Here is a 26385-nt window from a genome sequence, read left to right on the forward strand (position 1 = left end):
AAGTGAGATGGTTTCCCCAGGGCTCTTCTTCCTGCGCTCATCAGGAAATACATTTTCACTTACCAGGCGGTGCCCATGTGTGTCTGCTAGAGAATCCTCTCTGCTTCCCTAAGCTTGTCCTTGTTCTCTCTGACCTGCTAGCTCTCTGGATGGCCCCACCTTCTCTCCTTCTTGACGCATACTCTCACTTCTGCTTACATTCTCTTCTTCCACATAAGTGATGCACATTTCCTACCCAGCACATCGGTTTTAGGTGTGCGTGTGGCTCGGTTTGCTCCATCTGGACTCATTTTATTCTTATCCTTCCATAGGACTGTGAGCTACCATCCCTCTCCTCTAGCTGTAATCTATGGGAGCATAGGGGCTTAGAAATACACTTTAGATATCATCTTTTTTAACCGCTGATCACTTTATTTTATAGGAGGAGAGGCTGAGGTCCTGTGAGGTTAACACCATCCAAACATTTAGGAGTGGAGTAGGGTACAGGACTCAACTACTTAACTTTTAACCAGGTTCTTGCCTTGTTTTCTCCTGCTGCTGGGCCTCTCTTTCTTCATCCAGATGGGACCAGTTTTAGATCTGGACAAGAGAGCCCCTGCGTGGGGGTCCAGTGTTTTAGAGAGCCCTGCTCTGGCTATCTTCCACCCATTCCTTCTCCCTGGGATGAGCAGTCAGCAGGACAAAGGGATGTATCTACCAGAACTCTGTCCTGCCTCTTCTAGACCATGGCCTGGTAGCTGGGGTCCTAGAATTCTCTGACCAAAGGGCCTCTACCCATTTCCAGGGTCTGTGTGGTTTTGTACTCTGAGTCTGCTCTTTGAAGAACAAACCAGGTGACCAGTGGGTACCCCTGAGGCCAGTGGCGTGGCCATAAACAGTTCTTTGTGGAGGCTGTGCATGGAATTTGAACTTAGGCAGGTGCACCCATGAAATCCTCCCCAGCGTGTCAGGTCTGGGATTCAGTTTGACCTTACTTATAGAAGTCATGAGATTCCTGATTCCAAGACAAAGGGCCGTGTCACCCAGCGCAGGAGGCAGTGTGAGCACCAGCGTATTTGCCTCTTTTCTCCTTGCCCTTGAGTTCTAGGGGAGATCCAGGTGGGTGCTGTGCTCTCAATGGGTTTGTGGCCTGAGCTTGGAGAATCTCCTGCTTTTATAGCAAGTACTAAATAAGCCTGCCTTTGTGCCCAGAGGAAACAGTACTTCTTTTCTCCAGGTTACCGTCTTGATAATCATTCCTGAGAACTGGCCCATATAAGACAGGGCCTCTGGTCCGGCCATCCCCAGCAGAACAGCTCCTGTGCTGCGAGCAGCAGATGCTGAGAACGCCTCATGGACAGTTGGCCTGGCGTGGAGCTGGGTGAGGAGGAGCCTCAGGATGTGTGGCCTGTGGCTTCTGCTCTTCTCTTTCCCTAGACTCCACAGAAGGCGGAACATGCCGGTCTTGGCAGCCATCTATATTGTGATCAGAATTAAGAATTTCTTGATTTTGTTCTTTGACCTTCCTTGTAGCTAGAGTTCTCCCCAACACCCCATTTCTTAATTCTTTAAGATCACTATGAGATTCCTGGATACGGTCTCTCCAGCCAAGTCTGGGCTCCCACTGCCCCCTGGCCCTCCCGGGCAGTTGGTCTGCACAGCTTGTTTCTTTGCACTGGTCACGCTCTTGCCTTCTTCTGTATGTGAGATCTTTGCACTTCCTTTAGACTCACGGTAGCTCCCTGCCACTCACAGAGAAGCCACACAGTCAGATGAACGGCCCGAGTTATTTTTCTACAGACTTTTATCTTGGTCGAATTCACTTTTCATTTCTTCACTGTCTCCAAGTTCTTGTTGTGCGGAGAGTATTCTTTTTCTTCTCAAGTGGAAATATTTCAAACTTCAGAGCTGTTGGGGACTAAACCAAGTTCCCCAGAGGAATTAGAGGGACATTTTAGTGTAATTTAGTGTAAAGTTAGAAATTCCACCAACCAGGAGATATTCTAGAATCTATTTTTTTATGTTCCTGGCCCAGGAGTAATACGTAATTTGGAACTGGTGTCTGGATTTTCTTTCTGATGGGGGAAATAAAACAACAAAACTAAACTACTGTAGCTTCTAAATATGGCCAGTGTCATTTATGCATGTTCTATGATTTCATGGAAATGTAGGGTTCCAGCATCAAACTAATGTCACAGTTGTCTTCTGATGTTCACTTGAATGTTGGAAATTGATTGGCTACATAAATTGAAGCATGTTTAAGTTCAAACCAATTATTAAGGCTTAGCTTTTGTCATTATCAAAAATTAACAAACATACATGTATGCATTTGGCATAATGAATCTCACTACTATATATAATTATAATGCACCAATAAAAATGTAAAAACATAAAAAAAAGAAAAGAAAAGAAAAGAAAAGAAATGCTTTCTGGTCCCTGGGGAAAAAAAAAACTTCCCATAATGTAGAAATCACTCGGATAGAAAAAAGAGACGTTTTGTATTCTGTTTTTTTTTTCTCTTTAATTTTGGCCAGAACCTCATGAACACTCGTCAAATTTAAGCCAGAGATGGTTATACAAATAGGCATTAATTCAAAGTTCAGGAGTTTTAGCTTCTATAGTTGTCTTTTATTATGTCACACTTAGTGTTCGGAGGTTTTGAGATAGCTCTTGATTGTCCTTAAGTATCTTCACGGAATGTGTAGACGGCTACTTGCCAACATCACATCCCTCCTCCTCCTCCCCCTTGGTATAGATGTTTCAGCTTTTGGACACTCCCTCCAGCCCTTGAACTTGCTGGACACTAGCTCTCCATGACGAGGCTGGGCCAGGAAGGGGATTATGGTTGGATTTTGCCTCAGAAGGACATCATGCTTTATCCCATCCTGAGGCCACCTGAGATTCACTGGTATATTTTGTGCATGTGCATGTACTCTAGATTAATGACAAGAGTTTTTTGATTATGTAATAATTTTACGTTTCATATAATAACATACCAGTCACACCATACGAACACACATACACATCATATAGCCAACTAATGATATAACTAACATTATATAGAGATATATACATGTGACTAACATATAAATACATAATTGCACAGTTAATTAATGTGTATATTTCACCAATTAATATTTACATACTGCCTACGATGTCCTCTGATTCTGTGTATCCTGTTTAGTTCCATTTCATTAAAAAGATACACAAGTCACAACCCAAGTAATTTTGCCACTCAGTAGTGGTTCATAATTGGGAATTTGGAAATTACTGTTCTAGGTGCTCCCAGAAGGATGTGATAAATTTTCTTCATCTCTGAAGGGGGCTGATTAACCCAGAGAGTGTTTTAGATACACATGTATGTGCACACACGCCATTGCCCATTGAATTCCATTCCTAAGTAAGATGTGTTCCAAGATTGATGGGAAGTGTGTCTGCAGAGAAGCGCAGGTGGAAGCTCCCAACACAGCGAGTAATTGGGAACCACCAGTTCATTCTTCTTCCTGGGTCCGAGTTCTGACTCCAGTGGGAAATTAGATACCTGAGTGTCCAAAGTCCCACCTGCAATAACTGTATGGTTATTCTCACTGTCTTTTGCTCTCTCTTGTAAATAAAGGAAATAGAAGGAAACAAATTAAATCAAATACAAAGATAACACATGAGGCTGCTGATTCGTTTCCCGGTTATTGTAAGATTGTGTCTCGCACTCTTGGGTACTTTTAAATATTTTGCCCAATTTCCTCTGATATGCCTCACAAAATACAGGGGATGCTTTATTTTGGGCAAGTCTGCCAGCTGCTTTCGACTGCTCTTTTGGAAGGAACTATATGAGGATAGCCACTAAGTTTATTTTTACATCTCGCCATAGGACAAAATCCACATTTCCAATCAAGTGTTGGACACTCCAGTTTAACAAGTCGTGAAAAATCTGTTGGCCCAGATAAATGTATGCTAAGAGTATTCCTTTCTCTAAATTAAGACCTTGCTCCCAGAAGCCCAAGAATTCATTAAGCCATAATTAGCCACGATCACTGATGATTTAAAAAACAAAAAGAAAGGGGAAGTTTATATTGAGCTTTGAAGGCACCATTGGGTCTGCCCTATGGGTGACTTTTTATAGCTTTAGTGTTAAAATAATTTTTCCATTTCATCTGAAGGCTGCCTTTTCTCCACCCAGCCCTTCGGTAATCAGGGTAGCAGCTGTCATCCAAGTCCTCAGTGCAACAGGCATCTGTCCTGGTGGCACCAGAGAAAGTACCACATCAGTGCAGATCAGCATATCAGTTAAAAGGTCACACAGGCTTTCCAGTAAAAAGGACATGCTTCATCTGTCCTCTGTGAACAGAGACAGCAAGTGCTTTTCAAAGGAGTTCAGCAAACCCAGAGTGCTCCAGGAGGGGTGATTCTCCCATTGTCCTATTAGCTGATGTGGTCAAGGAAATTATCTTTGATTAGCTGCATCGTCTCAGGACTACATAACTGGATGAGAGGCACCTACTGAAACTCTACCTGTAGTTCTGAGGCGTATGCTCACGTCTCCCTCCTTTCAGAGCCCACCTTCCTCTTCTGCTCTGTATGTACCGTTGAGCAATCCTAAAGCCATGCCATCTACTTGTTGGGTTTCTGATAAAGGGACAGGTCCTATCTTTTCCATTGTCTAAATAAAGCCTTGATTTCCTGGGACTTCCTGGGACCTAAAGCAGGGTGAGGAATACCTTAGATTTTTTTTCACCTGCATTTTATCTTTGGTTACATCTAACAGTGTACCACAGAATGTTTATTTGCCTTTGTGGTTTTTATTTGTGCTGTTATCACTGAAGTTTTTGCTAGTGTGCACTTCATTGCCATTGGCCTGGGTTTTATTGTGGTTGTCCCCTCTGTGTGGCTTGGTCCTTTTTAATAACATTTTCATGTCCAGTGATGGACAAATCTCTTCATTGGGCTGTTGTCAATATGATGTTACTGTGATTGAATTTAAGAAAAATCTGCTTAACTAAGCAGTGTATCATAGTTGATTTTATTAGGTGACTGATTAGGCATTGTGCTCTACCATATTAGGAAGTACTCAAGCAGTGGGGTCAGACTATTCTCAACATTTTAATCTTCTACTTACTAGTTTATATGAATTTAAGACAACTACTTAGTATTTTAGTATAAGCAATTCCTATAAGCAATTCCTAGACCCAGTCACTGTTATTTTCTTAGGATGAAAATCAGGGTGGTTTTTGTTGTTTGGTATGAGTGTATACGAATTTCCCAAAGTTTATTGGATCCTAGGAACCTATGTAGCTGTCTGAGTTGGATGAGTTAATCCACTTTGCTCTGATTAAAATCTGCCAATTCTTGGTTCCTTTGCTGGGTTGTCATTTCTATCCTCAGACCATATGAGGATAGCCACTAAGTTTATTTTTACCTACCTTCACCCACTGAGCAGGGGACAGCAGCACACAGCACAGAACCCATCCCTATGGCCTTCCACCAAAATTCCAGACTATAAAAATATGCATTTTAAACGGCATGTTTGCTCATCTTAAAGAGCTGAATTATAAACTGTTAGAAATCAGGGATCGTTGAACAACCATTTTCATCTGCAGTGGATTCAGCAGATAATCATCTTTGAGTTTGGAACGGATGCAGTATGAATGTCAAGTGAAGGGCCCTACAGTTGGTAAGCACAGAGCTTCCCACTTCCTCCAGCCAGACTTCAATGGTCCTTCTTCCAAACTTGTAGCATTTTGCACCTGTAACTGGGTGGGACCACCTTGAACCTTAGCTTTCTATCTGTGGGCTTTAGGTGGATCTGCCTGCTGGATGTCTGTTTTAGGAAGGACCAGGGTGCCTCCTACAAGACTCTTCCCAACCAGAAATCAGAGGGGAGGACAGATTCAGAGCCCTGTGTGAGATTTGTTTTCTTAGCTATTCACACTCTTAAGACCTGACAAGGAGCAAGGGATGGGCAAAGAGGAAGCGAGGAGTGTTTGCCAGTCAAGAGGGACATTGGTCAAAAATAGAAATGGTAGTTTTACTTTCAAAACACCGTAAGATTCTGGAGCAGAAGTATTGGGGCTCTGTTTCCGTCTGGAAAGGTCTATGTCACAGAAGGCCGGAAGGAGAGAACTCACCCACCCCCGCACAGTGCTCCACTAAGCCTCAGCACCTCAGTGCCAACCAGCACACAGGCACCAGGAGTGCCCAGGGCACAGCTGAGGTGCCCAGCAAAAGTGTCAGGCATCACTCAAGAAGACCAGGGAGGCGGGGGTCTTTGCTGTAGTTCAGCAGGCAGCGATGACCTTATAAATTGGTATCATAGAAGGTAGCCAGCATCCAAGAGGAAGGGGTTTGGGCTATGTGGTCTTGTCCGAGGGCTCACTAGTACATCTGCCTGCAAATATCCAGAAACACCAGCCAGGAGAACCTAACAGGGACTTCGGGGCTGGCTTTATAGGTGGTAGCTAATCCAACATGTGCTGTGACCAGCAGAATCTCAGCTCTGTGAGAATGAATGCTCGCTCAGGAAGCGGCTGGGCAGTGGATTACTCAGCTCGTGGTTTTGAAAAGGCAGCTGTGCTGATGGCCACAAGGGAGGTATTCTGGGGAAGGCCTGCGAGAAGAGAGAAGAGGTTTGATGAGGGAAAAAAGATGCCGCAGCAAAGGATCACTTAGTTATAAACTTTTTCTCTAAGTGGAATTTGCTTAATTTTAATTTATTTTTTGCACTGTTGGGAATCAAGCTCAGAGCCTTACACATGGTAGGGAACCATTCTGCCATCTTGCTAGATACCCAACCCTTTAAGTGCAATTTAAAATAATCATGTGTCAGTATTTCTCAACATGCAGAATGCTTTTAAAGAATATATATAAACATAAATCACGTCTAAACTGATTGTACTTTTACATAACCAGAAACAAAAAAAGTACAATTGCATGATTTAGTTAAAAAAAAAGACCTCCACATTAAATAGAAGTTAAATTAATGATATCACTTAATGGGATGAATGATTTTCCTTGACTTATTAAAATTACACATTACTTCTGCTTTGTAATGTGCATGTAGGATCACACAGGCTTTTTGGGTGGGAGGGATATTGGGGATTGAACTCAGTGACACTCAACCACTGAAGCACATCCCCAGCCCTATTTTGTATTTTATTTAGAGACAGGGTCTCCCTGAGTTTCTTAGCACTGAAACTGGCTTTGAACTCGCAATTCTCCTGTCTCAGCCTCCCGAGCTGCTGGTATTTACAGGCATGTGCCACTGCTCCAAGCCACACAGGGCTTTTTGAGTTCAGAAAACTTCAGATACATATGCTCCTCAAATTCTTTCTTCCATTATCCATTTAAATTGCTGAAGCAAAACCATTCTTGGCCAGCCTGCCCTGGATTTGCTTAATGGGAGAAGTTGTAGACCATGGAAAACCTTGCTTGTATGTCCAGCACCTGAAAGCTCTTCAGATGATAGACTGAGATGAGAAGCAAGGTGGCTATGAAAGCCCAGAATTTTGCAAACAAGTGGTTTGCTGATGTTTTCCAGGGAAATTGTGTGGCTCCAACATTACATCACTGCATGAATTTTCTGAAAATCTTCAAGACTCAAGAAAACACATCTGCATATAAAAATGTTTCCGCTTTGCTATGTGCATGGAGTTGGGGAAAGTGACGAGGGCGAGGAGGGGCTTCAGCTCTTTCCTTACTCTCATGCAGAATTCACACAGATCGTCTAATTCAGAAGGGTGTGCACTCAGCTCCCTGTCTGTGCCTTGTCGTGTTCAGGATTTGCAGAGAGTTTCGCCATCTGCTCTTTCTGAGTCCCGATGTCACACAACCTGGAGCACAGACTGCTCTCTCATCCCCAGACCTCTTTGAGGGAATGTGCAGTTGTCCGCTTTTTATTTCTCTGCCCCCGTTCTGCCTTTCCCAGGAGGAAGAGGAGTGTGTATTGGAGGCTGATTTCTCAGATCCCTGGTTCTGAGCCTGGGGGTCTGGCTGAGCAGGCCGCTCTGCTCTTTGGTATTTTGGCTTCGTTTCTAGTGTGGAGCTGCTGTGAGCCTTTGAGAACCACTTCAGGTCTGAGGTGCAAAGGCCCTTTGCCTCCCTGACCTTCCTGGTTTTCATCCTTCTCTTTCCCCTTCAGTATGCCATCCGGATGCCTGCTGCTCAGCGACACTGTGACCATTTTAAGTCACAGGCGCCACCTCAGGCCAGCCCTTCTGGTTTTCTCTGCTGGTCCTTGTCCTCTCTAGCTGTTCTCCTTTCTTATGTTTTCATCAGTGTTTCTTATCTCTCAGTGAAGAGGGTGCTCCTCGAAATCACCGCCGCACTAGGCCATTAAAGCGCTGTGAACACACTAGAAGCTGAGCGGCTTATAAACACAGATATTTATTGCTCACAGCCCTGGAGGCTGGAAACCCAGGTCAAGGTGCTGACTTGGTTTCTGGTGAGGATGGGCTTCCTGGTTCTAAAAGCTGTCTTCTAGTTGTGTCCACACGTGGTGCCAAGGGAAGAATGCCAGTCTGTCCATCCCTCATAGAGGCAGTAATCCTGCTCGAGGGCTCCACCCTCGTGCCCATATTTGCCATATAATTTTTTTGCAGTGGGCAGTGGGGGTGGGCGACAAACATTGAAACCATAGTGACCATCCAACAGCAGTGTTCGCTTTCCTTTGTTCTCAGCATCTGGCAAGCAAGTCACATCTTAGCAGGGATCACTTGAGGGCTTTCTCTTGTTCAGAACGGAACAAGTGGTTAAGGTGTTGAGGTTGGTTCTGAGCTCCAGCAAGTTCTGGGACAGTGGTGCTAGCAGGTACTGGCATCCATATCTTCTCCCAGAAGAATCTGTCCCTCAGAACTCTGGTTAAATATAGACCCAAGGCTGCAGCAACTTCCCTGGAACCTGGGTGGAGGGGCCACCAAAATTCATCTCTCATCTCTCACGTCCCTTCCTGGCTCTTGTTTGTTGCCATTGGCAGAACTCTTCTTCAGCAGCTCCAGAAGCTTCAGACTCTGGTGATGGGCAAGGTTTCTCGGACATGCAAGTTAGCTGGAACGCAGACTGGCACCTGCCTCATGGTGAGTTTCCCAAAGGGACAGTGCAGGAACGACCCCTGGCCCCGTGCTCTGTCCCCAGTGTCTCCCACCTTGTCAAGGCCAAGTGCTATGCAGCTGGAGAGACCTTGAAGCCTGCTCCAAGCATGTTCCTCTGCATGTCATTACAGCAATGTGACCTGAGGGTATAGTTTGGCAGACTGCCCCTTGATGGAGAGGACAGTCCATCTTCCTACTGTCCCAGGCATTACAGATCTACAGGTTTGCTCTGTGGAGTCTGAAATCGACAGCTACTGTGTTCTCTCTTCCCCTTCCAGGTCGTTGTGTTGTGCTTTGCTGTTGCGTTTGGCAGCTTCTTTCAGGGCTATGGACCCTATCCTTCTGCCACCAAGATGGCGCTGCCCAGCCAGCATTCCATGCCAGAGCCGTACACAGCCTCCGTTGGTAAGATAGCACTCAGCCACTTGGGAAGTATCTTATTTTGCTTCTGTGGAACTGGATTTCTCAGCTTTTTGAAAGGAACCTTATGTAAACTCCAATTTTTAAAAAGAGGTACTAAAAGTGGAACTTCTCCATTTGCACACAGGGGGCTCTGGGGCTCAGAGTGCTGGTTCCCCTTGTGCCCCTCACCCACTGGGCGCAGGCAGCACTGGAAATTCTCTAAAGCTTGGGAAAGTTCAGCGTGCAAAATGCTGCTCCAGACTGTGTTCCTTGATGTGTTCTAGCATCCTCTTCTTGAGTTCTGATGAGAGAGTAGGATGTGGACTTTGAGAGGGGGCAAAGTAAGCTTTCTCTGACATTTTAAGAGAACTCCTGTGATTCTGCCTCCACTGAGTGGAATTACATGTTATCATAGTCAGAGTTTGTGAAGCAAAGTTGAAGAATCAGTCTGCTTTTCCAAGTATTATGCCCAAGATTTACAGATTGTGGAGCTCAGGTGTTAGATAAGAGGATATAAATCCATGAACTCTTGTAAATATGCAGGAGATAAAGGGATAATGAGTAAGAAACACATATATGAATGCATACCTGTGCTAGTAAAAACAAGTATGCAGTTAGAAGGTACTGAATTTGGTATAGGGACAATTTGGGGGGAAAAGGCACACTCATACACTGCTGGTGGGACTGCAAATTGGTTCAGCCAATATGGAAAGCAGTATGGAGATTCCTTGAAAAACTGGGAATGGAACCACCATTTGACCCAGCTATCCCACTCCTTGGTTTATACCCAAGGACTTAAAAACAGCATTCTACAGGAAGTACCTGGGCGTGCCCATGATATATGTTTATAGCAGCTCAGTTCATAATAGCTAAACTATGGAACCAACTAGATATCCTTCAGTAGATGAATGGATAAAGAAAATGTGGTATGTATACACAATGGAATATTACTCAGCAATAAAAGAAAATAAAATCATGGCATTTGCAGTAAATGGATGGGGTTGGAGAATATCATGCTAAGTGAAGTAAGCCAATCCCAAAGAACCAAATGCTGAATGTTTTCTCTAAGGATGTGATTCATTATGGAGATGGTGGGGCAGCATGGGGGCACTAAATGAACTTTAGATAGGGCAAAGGGGTGGGAGGGAATGGGAGGGAGCATGAGGGTAGGAAAGACAGTGGAATGAGACAGACCTCATTACCCTAAGTACATGTATGAAAACACGAATTGTGTGACTCTACTTTTTGTACAACCAGATACATGAAAAATTGTGCCCTATTTGTGTAATGTGAATTGAATTGCATTCTGCTGTCATATATAACAAATTAAAATAAATAAAATTAAAAAATATTTGTGGTAATTACCAGATAGGTGTATCTCTTCGAGGTATAGGACAGAAGCACGAGCCTTTCCAAATGAGTTTAGTGACCTATTGGGAAGTTTGTTTTCCCCAAAGGAATATTTCTTAAAATTTTGGGAGCCAATGGGAGCATAGTTTCTATGTCGAGGAAAATTGCTGCAGAGCCATCTAGCTATGTGGCTGTCCCATAAAACAAAGGATATTGTCTGCAGCCTCTGGTTTATGGCTTTGGCTTCATATCCTCTCCCCATATTCTTGATGAAAATGCCTATCTGTCTTCCCTCCCTACAAGACCTGCTCAATGGGGACGCTGCTTGTTTTAGCTGAGTCTGGACATCTCCAAGTATTTGACTCCTACTTGCGTGAATGTTTTCCCTCGATAGTCATGGGTGGGTAAGGAGGGGAGTTTTATTTTCAAAGCACTGGGGGTGGTAGTGGCTTTGTGTTTGTTTTCTATTGTTCTTCCAGCACTGTATAATTGGTATAATTTTTCAGTGCACAAACTCTGAAGCCCTGAAGCCTTTATAGAAAGCCGAATCCAGTTGGCATCCTAAGTCTTGGACAAGAACAGCACATCAATTTTCATCTGCCACTGGCCCTGGGCATTGGGAGGGAGGAAATGTGTAGGACTCCAGTTTTATTTTTTTTTAACACCTTATTGTTTTTCTCTGTCCTTAGTGAGATCCAGGAACCTGCTGATCTATGAGGAACAATCTCCCCTGGAGGAGTCCTCCAGTCCAGCCTCGCCTGGGGAGCTTGGGGGCTGGGAAAGATCCTCCCTGCTCAGGGCCTCAGGGCTGGAGTCCCTGCCAGATGTGGATCTCCCCCATTTCATTATCTCGAATGAGAGCGGCCTGGAGAAGTCTGTGCTGTTGGAGCTGCAGCAGCACCTGTGAGTCCTAGGACGGCTCTAGCCCCATGGTGTGCTGAGGATGGGGTCGGGGGAGCCACCTGTCAGGGGGCTAAGGACTCTCCTAGAGACCTGGGGTGGTTCCTTGGCTCTCCTGCACCTGTTTCCATGACCACTGGCAGTAGGGAGTGTCTGCCTCTCAGCAGTGGTTTCCCAGAGCGGGGAAAAGGCCCAGTGGAACTCCCTGATGTCCCCAGCATCAGTTGGGAGCAGGTAGTAGTGGCACCAGAGTGAGGGAAGGTCTGAATCCCCCTCAAAGCTGCATAACAGCAGTGTTGGCTATGCAATCCCTCAGACTGTTCTCTAGCTTCCTTCCAACCAGAGGGAAAATAAATGTTTTGTTGTATATCAATATACATTTATAGTTTCTGTGTCAATTCAGATGTATTAACTATAACTGTGGATTCAGTATGATTTACCTGCAATGCTTGGGGCTAGACATGCTTTGAATTGAGAATTATTTTTTATTTTGGAATATATTTGCATATGCTTAATGAGATATCTTGCTGCTGGAACCCAAGTCTAAAGGTGAAATTCATCTGTTTCACATATATTGTAGACACATAACCCAAGGGTAATTTTATACAATATTTGTAGTGCTGCCTGCACTATAGTGTTGACTACAACCTTTCACATGAGGTCAGGTGAGGGATTTTCCACTTGTGGCATCCTTTTGGCCCTGAAAGTTTTAGATCATGGAGCATTCAGAATTTGGATTTTTGGTTTAGGGATGTTCAACTTATATAAACTTATAATTACATATTTACATTGGAAATAATAAGTGTTTAGAGGCCCTGTGTGTGTATATTTTCCCATATTGCAAATACCTTGTATTGGGCTCTGATTCTCCCTGAGTTGTTCCTCTTAGATAGTTATGGGGAAAACATCCTTTTGAAAACATAAAGGCTGATAGGACCACAGATATTGTTCCTGGGGGAGGTACCTGGGCATGCCCATCAGCATACCTGGGTAGTATAGTTGGTGATTCAGCTGAGCTCTGCTCCTGGGCTTCCCAGCACTCAGGCTGTTACGGTATCAGTGGGAAAGATTGCATTTCACATTCTTCAGCCTTCTTCCCTAGACCCATTGAGGGAAGGTTCACAATTACAAATATTTTATATGTATCATTATACATGTACATTTAACATTTATTAGTGCCGAATGTGTCAAGCACATTACAAGTGTGCTGTCATATAAATCCCTTTAACTACCTGAAGAGGTAAGACATTATCTTTATTTCCATTGTAGAGAAAATCCGGAGCCACCCTGAAGCTCTGTTGGATAGAGCTACTGGATTATTTGGCTCATAACTCCAAAAGAGAGGACATCAAGCCTTCTCTCCTCTTTACTAAGCCTTTGAAAGTCCCATTCAAATTCCCCTTGTTTTGTGGTATCTCCTGGATAGTGAAGCCTTCTTAGCTCCCATCCGAATGCCTAGAGACTTCTAGGCTGTTACATAATTTGATAATATCTTTATTTTCTGTTTTAGTATTGTTTCAAATTAAGGCACTTTAAAAAATCCTTATCTGGATTATTAGGTCTTCAAGACCAGGAATTAGCCATTATCCTTTTATTTCTCCTTCCCAAAATTTAGCACAGGGCTCAATATCCTTAGTAAATACAGTCATCTAAAGCAATTTATAATAACCAGTGTACAGCCACCATGCTTATCCTCTGGGCTGGGATGCCTGGTCTTGGGTGGGGATAAAGGTAGGAATGTGGATAAGTGGATAGCAGGGGACATTGAGAGCAGAGAATTAACTAGGGAGTGAAAAAGATAAGCCTGGGTGTCCTCCCCCCTTCCCCCCAGGGATCATGTGACACTGCGAAGCATGGGATTTGTAGTTAAAGGTAGTGGCAAATAATATTTTTTCTTTTGATGCCTTTACAGGGTCAGCACTCAACTGGAGGGGAACGAAACACTAAAAGTTGTAGAACTCGACAGAAGAGTGAACACCACCTTCTAATGAGGCCGCCTCCACCCCCACCCACCCTGCTTCCCCTAACTCTGCTTCTCTATCCCCACTCCACCTTCACAAGGTTCCCTCTGTGCCGCTGGGTCATGATGGAGACATGGATAGGCATTAATGGTTGGGATGGGAGACCAGCCTGGGTTTTCCGTCTTCTTGCCCTGCTGCTCCCGAGCCCGAGGGAGCTGGCATCTCTCCTCCATTTCTCTTACTGCCATAGGAAATTGTTTCAGGGGTGGGGTGGGGGTGGGACAAGCAGGCTTGTTTCCACCTTTAGTGCCAAAAAGATACTGCCTGATTCGCCCCTGTAAGGTGTGACCCCCGCCCCACCCAAAAAGAGATGACGGTTTCAGTTGAGACCCAGACTCTAGCCCCAAAAACAGCATGAGGCCTGTTGGGATTTGGAAAGCACTGACTCTTGTCCTCCCTTGCTCACACCTGGGCCTCCAGTGTGAAAGCCCCATCAGCCCTGGGAGCTCCTGGGCATCCTGACAGTACCCTCTCTCCACTCTGCCCTTGGAGCCCTGCTGGACTGCCCCCCACTCTGGTGCAGGCAGACTAGGGCCCCCATCATATTCTCAGGCCGCAAGTGCAATGCCTGAGGCATCAGGCTTTTCTCCTCCAGGCAAACCTGCCCACCCCATTGCTTGTAGAACCTCCCCACAGCCTCTCTCCCTCCCCCATAGTTCTGCCTTCCCAGCTTCTCCTCCCCGTTTGTAAATAGTATTTATTAGCTTGCCAAGGCTTCCCACTGGCAACCATGCTGAAGAGATTCAGGGCCTCCCTCGAAGCTAGCAATATCTTCTGTGGGCCTTCAGACCTAAGAGGGCACTGGGATCCCCATTTTCAATATGATGTTTTATTTGCTTCCTTTTTTCTTTTAAATTGGAGGTCTGTAAAATAATGACTATGGAGGAATAATGTGTGTCCCCCTGTTGGATGAACTCAGAAGGAATGTGGCCCTGTGGCCAAATGCTATCTCCGGTTCCCACACCTGAGAAGGGAAGCCCTGCCCCCACGGCAGGCATTTCCGAGGACCCTGCTCCTGCCCTCCACACCTGCCTCCCCCTCCCTCAGTCCCACTTTGCCCTCCCTTAGCCACCTCAGCTGAGGGTGGGGGCGGATGGTGTCTGGTGTGCACATTCTTATCTTTTATGGTCAGGTTTGGCTACTTCGCAGCTCACCCAAAGAGATATAACCTAAGCCCCAACCCACTTTTATTATTATTTTTTAATGATTAAAAGTAACTTTTGTAGTTTAAAATTTTTTTTTCTCTTTCATACATATAAGAAATGGAAATTGCCTTTCTATTGTACAAGGTAGAAGACTCCCTTTAAATATTTTGATGTTCTTCCCCCGCCCCCAGCTTGTAAAAGATTTTGTGCAGGAAATGTGCTTGCATTGTGTGCTTTAGTTTTAGTAGCCGCTGAGGGCCTTTATCGCTGGCTGCCCTCCCTCTCCCTCTCCCTCTCCCTCGGTCTCTCTCACTCTCATTATCTACATGGCCAATGGAGCCTGTACCTAAGAGGGATCATGTCCACTTGGGCCTCCCATTACATATCAGATGTAGGATGTGGCGTCATCGGCATCTGCCATCATATTCCATAAACAGCTCTCTGCTTTCTCTGCCTGGGTCCACTTGGGGTCACCAAGGAGAGTGACCCCTCTGTCTCCCTGCTGTGAGCAGAGGTTTGTGATGGGAGTTAGCTGGGCTTACCTCATAGTGTGTCAGAGCTGCATAGTGGCCCTGCTGTCTGTAGGGTGCTGGCTGTCCCTCTAGGGTGCTGGCTGCTGGTTCAGACATCTGGGCTGTGAGGAGGAGGGGCAGCTAGCGACTTCTACTTCTGCCTTCCTTGGCTCCACCCTCTTAGGGCCTGGCTGGTGCCTGGAAACCACAGGCCACAACACACACCATCCCTTTCTTTAAATGCCAGGTACTTACTTATCACATGTAGGGACACCTTTGGGCCCTAACAGCAAAATCACAGAATTAACTCTTATTAGAGTGCTTATTAGGTGCTGAGAAAGGTACTCAAATGTAAGGGCAGAAGAGAGATATGGGCCAGCGCATATGATATGTGCTGCATCTGAACCCGAGGGGGTTTATAGGTAGCCAGGGTAGAAAACCCCACTCTTCTGAATAGAAGCAAGAAGAGGAAGGAAACTTGTAGCCCTTAGTGCTTTGAGGATTTTATTTTCTCCCTGTCTATCCTTGCTGGACATTGCTCTCTCCAAACAACAGGGCTTTTGCTGTGGGAAACTGTCTTTCCAGAACAGGGGACATCAACCAGAGAGTTCAAATGGCCTCTTAAAGAGGCTTCCAAGAGCCAGCCTTGCTGCTTGTGTGAGAAAGCCTCTGTCCACCACGGTTGGCTTGGGCGAACTAAACGGTGGTCCCTTCAGGAGGTCAGAATGGGGTTGAAAGGACACAGAAGAGTGGGATCACACCAAATTGGTTCCAAATGCTTAATGGATTTTTGCACAAGTCCTGTTCAAGGGTTGAGCTCAGAATATTAGTGGATTTGTTTTCCATAGCAAGCAAGTAGGCCCATAAATCAGTCAATAATTTGTGGTTAGCTCCAAGGATTTCAAATAGTGGCAGACATTGGCACCTGAACTTTAGTTTTGACAAATCTGAGACTGTTAGAGCAACCAGAAACCATAACAATAAATCTCATTGTATTTTCCATCATGTAAACAGGTTTTCCCTCTTCTCTTTCATTGATTACATGAGTGAAAGAAATATCCTGCAAAGACTCAAGAGAACAAGTAATTTTTTACTGGATGAGAAGTGAGTGACCCAGGCCCCCCACCCCACCCCGTGTGGTTCTTTCTACAGCTCTCAACTTTGCACTTAGAAATGGACATTGCAAATGAAAAGGCTCAGCCCCAGCTTTAAGAAAGAATTTCTGGGAAGTGTTAGGACACTGGAGTCTCGCTCACAGAAAGAGCGTTCTAGAAAAGTCTTGACAGCTGAACTAAGTTGCTCCAGGTCAGCAAGAGATGGGGGTGGGATTTGATATCAATGCAGGCAAGATTAGATAACCTTTGGGTAACATAAATAATTTTGATTTGCAGATCTAGTTTATAGACTGGGAAAGCAGCTGCCAGTTCAACTTATTTAACAAGTCAACTATAATAAATTCAGATTTTTTTCCTTATTAATCTCTAGGTTCAGGTTGGATACCAAAAGGTGGTCTGAGCCTTATATGGAGCAGGGGTGTTGACTTGCTGCTTCTCTATTTGGGCACTGAGTCAGTGTCCAGTAGTTTTGTCACACGTGCTTTATTAAAATTCTTTTTCAGCATTTCATGTCCCCTCCTTTCCCTGTTCAGACACCAAGCAAAAGCAGAAGAGCAGAATCAGAGGCCCCTCTGGGCCAGCTCCTCTGAACACACACGTCATCTGAGGTGTGCATGTGAGCACCACCCAGAAATGGAGACACCCCCTCCCCATGTGAGGAGTGTCTATCCCTGCCACCTGGCCAAAATGGGGACCTGGAGGAGGGAGACAGGCTTCGTCCGCCCCCTTTGTCCACCGCAGGTCACTATTTTGCTTCTGTTGAACCTAATCTTTGAGAAACCTGGATGAGAGACCTTGGCATTCCTGCTTGCAGGACTGGAAGGACCTAGGAAGCCATTTGCCACAGAAGAGTCCCAGAGTGAGGGACCTCCCAATTGAAGGTTTTCAGCTGAGACAATTTGCACATGTGATAGGCTGAGCCTGCCTGAGAGGACAGGAGAGAGGAGCGGGCTGTGAGACGGGGACTGAGAAGGAGCCAGAGATGGATTCCAGATCAATCATTCATCCATTTATTCAGCTACCCCTCAGACTTCAGTTTGCTAAGAGTGCTGCCTGACGCCGCAGGGAATGTTGGGGCATAAGAGAGACCGAAGAAGCTTTATTTAATCAGTAGCTATTCAAGTGCTAGGTGTCCCTCTGTCTCTTTTTCCCTCTGTGTGTCTCTCTCACACACACACACACACACACACACACACACACACACACACACACCTCCCTTATCTTTGATACTTACTTGTGCCTTAAATGTGCCTTATGTATGAGCCCAGGACGACAGGAACCCCTTGTCCCGGGAGATGTTACATGTAGACTTATGAGATTGAAGTGAATGTGGGGAAAATAACTTTTTCCAGAAGCTCAAAAATGGTTTCCTAAAAGTAAGCCACTGTTTTTAGGTTCACCCATCAGGAGAAAGAAATAGGGTTATATCCATCAGGAAAATCCATTTTATAGAGGTGCAATCACATCAAAATAAATGGACAGCCAAGATTAAAGATATTATAAATCCTCACAGCAAAGCATTTTCTGAGTGCAGAGGAACCTGGTCCATCTGAGGATTAATGCTCCATGCTTCTGTGGTCAGAGGGTCAGAACTCACCAGAGAGAGAGAGAGAAAGCCTAGGAGTTTTATTATTTGGGGCAACAAAATTCAGGAATGTTTTGTTTGTTGTGGTGTGGTTTCCATAGTGGAGGGAAATAATATTTGGTGGTTGTTGGCTGAGGTGTTGGATGTTGTGCTAAATAAGTTTGCATCTTTTATAGATACAGAAAACAAAGGCAACTAGTTAATCACGGTGAGGTGGGAGAGAACCCAGTGAGATGGAGTAAGTTGAGCACATTCCTTTTGGAGGGCACTGTCGATGTTTCAGGCTGTGGCAGGGAAGAGTTTCTGCCAATGTGGTGGCCCTGCTGCGCCTGCTCAGCTCTCCCTCTCCTGCAGAGTGTGCTCCAGATGTCTGTCTCCTCTCTTTCACATCCCATCCTCTGTGAGTTCCAGCTAGCAGCCTTTGCATTTGGGAAAAGGGAACCCAGGGGTTTCAGCTCTATTTCTCTGCTCTCATCCCTCGCTCACCAGCTGCGTGGAAAAATGAACTTTTTGCACTCGTGGTCTACACTGCTTAGAAAATCTCTCTTTTAGATAAAGTGCTTTATGAGTCTATGGAAAACACCAGCACTCTCTGCAAACTGTGAGTGACCCTTTTTGAACAATGGTGAGCAGACCCTGGGCTGTCATCATCAGTGAGCTTTAATGTCTGTTCTCACAGCAGGCTTTCCTCTCTCTTGTAGCAGGTTATATAGATCAGCAGTGTTTAAGTCTAAACACATTGTAAGTCTATTATCGGTCCTGTTGCATTATTTTTATGGTCTTTTATTCCCTATTCTACTAAGTAAATATCAAAAAATTTTTTAAAAAGCTTTGTATTTAGTTTGAAAAAAATAAATTGAAATTGTAATGCATTTGTATTTCCATTTCTTGCAAATAAATATTTTTCTTAAATAGTAAAATGTTGTCCAGTCTTTAAAATCCTGGTAATGTGGTTTTAAAAGCATTTTGCCCTTTTCCAAAACATGGACTTATGTATGTACGTCTAACCAATCTCTCCTGATTATGTAGACAAAGTGAAAGCAGCAGCTCAAACTAGCAATTTGTATATTATGTAGTGCTACATCCAAGCCAAGAAATGTAATTTTTTTTTTCAGTCAGTGACAGGAAGAGAAATCATTTTCTCCAGAGATTTCACTAGCCTTACTGCTATTTGCGTTGCCTCCTCCAACTGTCCCCTAACTAGACTCAAAGGTCTCTGGCTTTGATTTTGCTTTCCTGGTCTCTGGATGCCTGAGAATGAGACTTTGAACTCAGCCAGAAAGGAATGCTCCTTCTTCACGTGAACCGTTGAGGAGGAGGCCTAACACACGTTCATGCTCCAAAAACTCGGATGAAATAGTTGATAAAGGTCAGTGCACTCGAGCAGAATAATCGTCACTCCATTGCACTCTCTGGATCCCAATGTAATTTTCTCTACTCAGAGAAAGTAGGGGCTTCGTTTAATCTCAGAGCGAGGGCTCCAGGATGTTAAAATCCAAGGGTACGGACCATGTCCACCTGGAGGTGGGGGAGAAGACTTCCCCTTACCTCTTTGCAGCATTCCTAGGCTTCTTTGGTCTTGGGGGTGTATTAATGCCCATGGCCTTTCCCTCTGAGCAACTTGACCTTCTCTTCTATTCCTACATGTGTGGTATATCCCTGCAGAAGAGCCTGTTATGGAAGCCCCTTGCTGGACATGATCTTCCCAGTTGGGGGTGGAGGGAATAAACATGGATTTAAGAACACTGGGTGTTAATCGTACCTTTTTATTTACTATATTGCTAATGCTTTAACATCTAGCGCCTTCCTGGGCCTGGAGGGCCTGCCCTTTGCTCCCAGTTCCTGGCCTGTGAGCAGGCCTTTCATCCACAAACCAACCACACAGAGGCCACACCCCAACCACCTCCGTTATGGGCTCTTACACACTTCTGATGCTCTGGGCCACTATACCCTGCTCTAATCACCCCAGAGCCAGGTACCAACACAAGTGGACACAGTCCCTATATCCCAGACCTTGATGAAATTACTCAAATTAGCCAATTCTAAACCTGCTTATCTTGCCTTGCTTGTTCTTGGATAAACCACAATAAAAGCTTTTGCCCACATTTTGCCCTCTCTCTGTCTGCTTGCTAGCTGACTCTGGGACTCCTCCATGTGACTCCGTGTAAGGTAAACTGACCCTCATCTTGGAAATCATGAGTAACAAGTTCTCTTTGCAATGGAAGTTGTCTCCCAATCTGTTGGCCTCACCAAACCTGAACTATAATAAAACCTACATTCTAAAACACATTCCTTGGGCATTAATATGTCACATTAGAGGCAGATCCCAGACTCTCGGGCATCTGGTGCTTCACACATGGGTCTGTTGTGACTTAGATTGCGTAACACACATTTATTGTACAATTCATGCTGGTTGTCACTTCTGTTCCAGAGAAGAGAAGTGAGACCTATGGGGAACTGTGCGCTTGTTGCTGGGAAAAGAAATCAGGTGTCTAAATTCCTAATCCTGTGCTTAGGTTCCAGCACAGACCATGCTCGACTTTTCTGCAATTGAGGCAACAGAAGCAGGGAAACACTGACATGCAGGGTGTGGGATCTGAGTGGGACCCAGGAGATGGACACCTGTGGCCTCTTGAACTAGTTGTACGATTAACTTGCTGGCCTTGGGGGAAGGAGATGCTTACTGAGTATCTGTTCTGCACCAGGGGGTCTTTGTATATTATCTGTGTTCTTAATTTCTCCAAAAATTTTATGGAGGATATATAATTGCCCCCTTTCACAGCTGCAGAAACTGGTTCAGAAAAAGTCATAAATCCACCAAGGTCATATAGGAAACTAGGTACAGATGAAAGGTGTGAGTCTAGTCTTCTTTAAGTCTGTAGTCTGAACTATATCCTATGCTGGATATAGGATATAGCTGGAGCTTAAAGATTTTTACCCATAGAGATAAAGGAGTTAGCCTACATCAGAGGTTGAAAACCCTCAGCTCATACACAGTTGTTTATGGTTTAACCCTGGGCTGTTTCAAACATTTTAAAATCATTGGTTAATCTTTCAAGATTCAAATATTTAAGAAAAATAAGATACCAGATTTCTGTCTTAAACTCTTTGAGTGACAGCAACTTCAGGAGCTGAGTAGAACTTGAGAAGCAGGCCATCTCTGGGTGGGTATGTTCACCCACACCTAGGCTGGTTCACTCATTCTGATACTTCCCTGGACCCTCTGTCACCTGGATTCACAGCTTCTGGACTTTATGGTGGCTGACTCTTTGGAGGTTACAATAAAGGAAAAAATAGGTGGTGAACTAGGAGGTGCAGAGGGTGGTTAGTTTTACCAAGGGACAGGAAATAGGAATCCCGGGCAGGGGGGAAGGCAGGCTGTGAGTTGTAGAGGCATCTGCACATCAGTTGACTCTCTTTTCATGATAGTCCAAATTCTTGCAGCCGGAGGTCTGTTTTTGCTCTTGGAGATAAATCTTCATTAATCTAAAAAAATTGTAGTAAAAATATCTGAGTGAGGGAGCTGGAGTTGTGACTCAGTGGCAGGGTGCTTACCTGGCATGTGTGAGACCCTGGGTTCAATCCTCAACACTGCATATAAATAAATAAAAGATCCATTGACAACTAAAAAGTATTTTTAAAAAATCTGAATGATCTCATTTGCATAAGACCTGGTGCTCTACCCGGAGCTCTTTCTCATGTCCCCTTATGCACCTGTTAATCATCAAAAGGAGGGTGGGACAATCATCATTGTCCCTGATGCTCAGCTCAGGATATAGGGCCCATAGAGACATGTCCACCTCCACATTTGGTTACGTGGTAAGTAAGTGCAGGGAAGAACCACAAACCAGCTGCTCTGATGTCCCTCCTAGCACCATTTCCATAAGCCATGCTTCATCTGGGCAGGGGACACTCTAGCTGTCCTTGTCCCATGAGCCTTCAGTGGAATTACATATATCCAAGATGCCATTGCCTTGCATTTTTTTCTTAGTGTCTTGGTTGCAGTGCAGGATTGGGGACACTCCCAAAGTCATCTCTCTTGAAAGGGAAAAAGAAGGAAGTGATTTCCAGCAATACTTGGTTCCACCATTGGAGAGGATGATTGCCCTTGGTCCCTCATCACTGGATGGTCACAGGCAGGTGGCATGAGTTGATGTCATCTCCCAACGGGCACCAGCTGTGGCTCCATCTCTCGGCAATTTTAAAGCAGAGTTCTGGCCCGGGGAGGAGGGCATGTGTTCTCCTCCTCCCTCTCTGCTGTTGTTTTTAGATGAAGGGACAAAAATACCCACCGAGGAATACCATGAGAGCTGCCAGAGAGGCTGCCGTGCTGTTCTCTGAGAAGCCTGTTTCAAAATGTTGAATGTTTCTTAAATGAGAAGTATCTGGGAACTGGGCAGCCAGAGCCTTCACAACTAATGGCCTTCCCAGCTCCTCTGCAAAACAGATGGTAAGTTCATTTCCTAGTGGGTCTAGAAGCTTCCACAAGCCTGAGCTGGTTCAAAGGGAAAACAAACAACAACGAAAAAACTTCCCTGAAAAGACAGATTGTAAATGTGGAGCCACCTACACTTAGAGCCTCTGGGACAGAAAAGGTGCCCTCAGTCCCCATAGTGTTCCTTTCTTGTCGCAGTCACCTGAGAGTTTACATGCTCTGACTCGCAGCTTTTCCTCATGGTTCGTGGTAGTTTAAACGCATATGGATGCAGAAAAGAAAATACAGTTGAGGTGGTATTTGAAGTATCACAAAAATAATCCCATGAGGTAGGATTCCAAGGGCAGTACTTGTCCAGAGATGTGAGGAGACATGGGAGGGACTTCCAAGAATCTAGTCAAGCTGGGAAGAGCACAGCCAGGGAAGGGAAGGAGCTCGGGAGAATGCTGCTCAAACCTCTGGTGAAATTTTCCTGCAATTCAATTAAAAAAAAAAAAAAACATTATTGCAGTGACATCATACGTAGCTTTGAAAAGTTAGAGTACTAATAAGCTTTTGTTGAAATGTGGTGGCCCATTGTTCTCTTTCCATTCACAGTTTCTACATCTTGGAAGTAACCAATTTCAATTTCTTCTCATACATCTGAATAATGTACTTATGCTGCAAATACTTGATAATCAATTTTGAAATCTAGCATTAGCTTCTTATGATGTAGGAGAATTGTAAAATTTCTAATGCACACTGTTCTGGTTTGGATGTGCGGTGTCTCCCAAGTGTTCACGTGAGAGGCAGTGCCAGAAGTTTAGAGGGGAAATGATTGGGTTACGAGAGCCTTAACCCAATCGGTGAATTACTCCCCTGATAGGGATTAACTGAGTGGTAATTAAAGGCAGGTGGGGTGAGGCTGGAGGAGGTGGGTCCTGGGGGTGCGTCTTTGGGGTATATGATTTGTATCTGGAAAGTGGAGTCTCTCTCTGCTTCCTGATCATCATGTGAGCTTCTTCCCTCCACCACAGTCTTCCGCCATGTTGTCCTGTTTCACCTTGAGCCCCAGGACTGGAGCCAGCCTTCCGTGGACTAAGATCTCTGAAACTGTGAGCCCCTCAAATAAACTTTTCCTCCTCTAAAGTCGTTCTTGTCAGGTCTTTTAATCACAACAGTGAAAAGGCTGACTAACTCACACATGTCTCTCCTTGTTTTTCCTATCAGAGTGTTTACATTAGAGGTTGTTTTCTGCTGAGTCACTTCAGGATTAGGGTTCTTTCCTTTTATAAATTTCTTTTTTAATAGAGCTTTATGGTTATATATAGTAGTGGGTTCATCCTGACAAACTCACATATATATGGAAGTCCATTTCAGTTCAAGATCCCCCCTGTTCCCTCCCCTTTTCCCTCCCATCCTCCCCCCTTCTCCTTCCTCTACTAGACTTCCTTTCACTCATCGTTAATTTACATTTGATTGGTTCCTTATGTAATCTTATCCTTCCCTCCTCCTTTCTTTTATTTTACCCTCATTTCCACATATGAGAGGAAACATTTGACCTCTGAGTTTCTGAGTTTGGTGAATGTCACTTAGCATCATTTTCTCCATTTTCAACTATTTCCTTATCAATTGTCCTCCTTCCTTGGATTAGTAATTGCCTCATTTTATTATTTGGTTCATCTCTGTGTGGGGGTTGTATACCTACATATAATATTTAATAGAGAGAGATAATTATGATTATTTATTATGTGTACTCATTTATGATATTAACATAGACAACGCCCTAAATATATACCAGCTGCTTCATCAGTTTTACTGCCAAAAATATTATGTTCTCAATATTCAAATGAATGGGTTAATCTGTCTTTTTTTTTTTTTTTTTTTAATACACTCCTCTGAAAAACCTCTAATTACTCACCTCCTCTTCTGTTCTGTTTTACAGCATCATCCCAGGAGTGCTCTTCACCATGGTGCTGGGAAAACCCTTTCCCATTTTGCCCTCTTGGAAATCCTGTTTTCTGGACCACAAGCCTCTTTTTTCTTGGTTTATTCCCTTCTTTTCTTGGAGCTCACACTCTAGTGGGCCTAAGAAGGGGGATTGAGGGTAAATTGCTTGATTCTTACAAGTCTCATCATAACAGAATCTACTTTTTTAACATAGCTGAGAAAAATCACCTGGGAAAAAATCTTCCCTCAGAATTTTTAAGGAATTATTCTATCATTTTCTAGCTTTCAGTGCTATTGTTGAAACATCCAATGTTATTTTAATTTCTGATTTTTTTTTGGTGGTGCTGAGGTTTGAACCCAGGGCCTCATGCATTCCAGGCAAATGTTCTACCATTGAGCCACATCCCCAGTCCCACAGATTCTTTTTTCCCTCTGTATTTATTGCCCCCAAATGATGACCTTTTGTTTAATGTATTAAATCTTTTCTTCTGAACAATCATGTCCTTAAGTTCTGAGAATATTTTTGAATAGCTTATCTGATTAATTTCCACTCCTGAATTATTGTAATTGTGGGATGGAACTCTTAATTTTTAAATAATTTTTTTACTGATTTCCATCTATCCATTTTCTTTTATAAATTTTAATTTCTTCTACTTCCCACTTCTTCCACTAAAATTTTGCAACTCATTTTTTTATGTCAAAGTTCTATAATTTTTTTCTTGCTCATTGCATTCTGTGCTGGTTTTAGAAGTAATATCTTCTGTTAATGATAATATTTTAAGACTTATTTTCTGGTTCCTGCTTTGTTTTAATTGTGTTTCTTGGTTTGTTTTGGCCTCTCTTTTTTATATTGCCAGCCATCCTCAAAGATCTGAGTGGATAGTGCTGTCCATTCCCATTTGCATGCATCAAAGTGCATTAATGATTACAGTGATTTGTTGTCTTCTGTTTGTGTGTCTGGGTAAGTCAGGATGTTCATTTTCCTTTAGTATTTTTCAAACAGAGCCAAAGGTGGAAAAATCAAGTAGTATGTTTTGACCAGCAATTTTAAAAAGAGAAGCAAAATGAAATGGGAAAGGGTGGAATGGAATTTCACAGAATAAAAGCAAAAATACCAATGAGGGAATGTAATTGTATGCTGATATTCTGGAATCAGAGTGGGCAGGAGAGTCATTCAGTGTGCAGCTTACCTCATCCTTCTGTTCTGGTCCTGTGCCTCACTGCTGCCTACTTTTGTCTCTGGTGGCTTTAACTGTGTGTGTTCTGCTTTATTTACCTGCTCAGAGAACCTCCAAGAATATTTAAGATGACTCAGTTCTTTTTCTCACCTCATCATTGCCCAATTCTGGGGTTTTAAACTGTTGCAAATACATTTTAATGCGTAGGCAAGATAGTAAATCAGGTACCTGTGACTAATGAGGATCCACTCTACAACTAAAATACTGGATGAAATTGCACAAAGATAGAAAAGAGGCTCAAAATTATGGCATTCTGAAGTCCTTATGTTGTTCAGGAGGAGAGTAGTATACTAATTTTAGTTAAGTTAAACATGCGTTGAAGAGTGAAAAAAAAACCACATGTTTCAAAAGAATAAAAAGAATTCTTTGTATTGCAAACAATAACAACCACAAGGTGTCATTTTATTCCATCAAACTAGCAAAAATAAACATCCAATAAAAACAAGTACTGGTGTGCATACTGGGAAACACACGTTGCAGGTGGGAGTATAAACTAAGGCAACCATTTGGGGCTGACACTGAGGATCAACAGTCAGGGAATCTCTTTTCCCTGCTCAAACTTCTTTTCCCTTGGATATGCTTCCTTCTTTGGTCTCCAATGGTTTGTTTTTTTTTTTTTTTTTTTTTTTTTTGCATTGCTCTAGAGGTTCTTGAGTTTTGGCACAGACAAGGGTGAAGTAGCTCTTTATGTCTA

The 26385-nt window shown here is 43.9% G+C and overlaps 1 protein-coding gene across 1 annotated transcript in view; it reads left to right on the plus strand.

Moving 5' to 3' along the window:
- The window catches only part of Creb3l2 (cAMP responsive element binding protein 3 like 2), a 109735-nt gene extending 90825 nt beyond the window's left edge, over positions 1–18910 (plus strand). Inside the window, exons 9-12 of the mRNA XM_076832807.2 lie at positions 8945–9044; positions 9338–9464; positions 11501–11714; positions 13624–18910. Of these exons, the coding sequence (XP_076688922.1) occupies positions 8945–9044; positions 9338–9464; positions 11501–11714; positions 13624–13699 (517 nt within the window). The 3' untranslated portion in view covers positions 13700–18910. The remainder of the gene's footprint in view (positions 1–8944; positions 9045–9337; positions 9465–11500; positions 11715–13623) is intronic.
- Positions 18911–26385: the final 7475 nt, after the last annotated feature.

This window comes from Callospermophilus lateralis, chromosome 1 (assembly GCF_048772815.1).
Source record: "Callospermophilus lateralis isolate mCalLat2 chromosome 1, mCalLat2.hap1, whole genome shotgun sequence".
In the NCBI taxonomy this organism is placed as follows: domain Eukaryota; kingdom Metazoa; phylum Chordata; class Mammalia; order Rodentia; family Sciuridae; genus Callospermophilus; species Callospermophilus lateralis.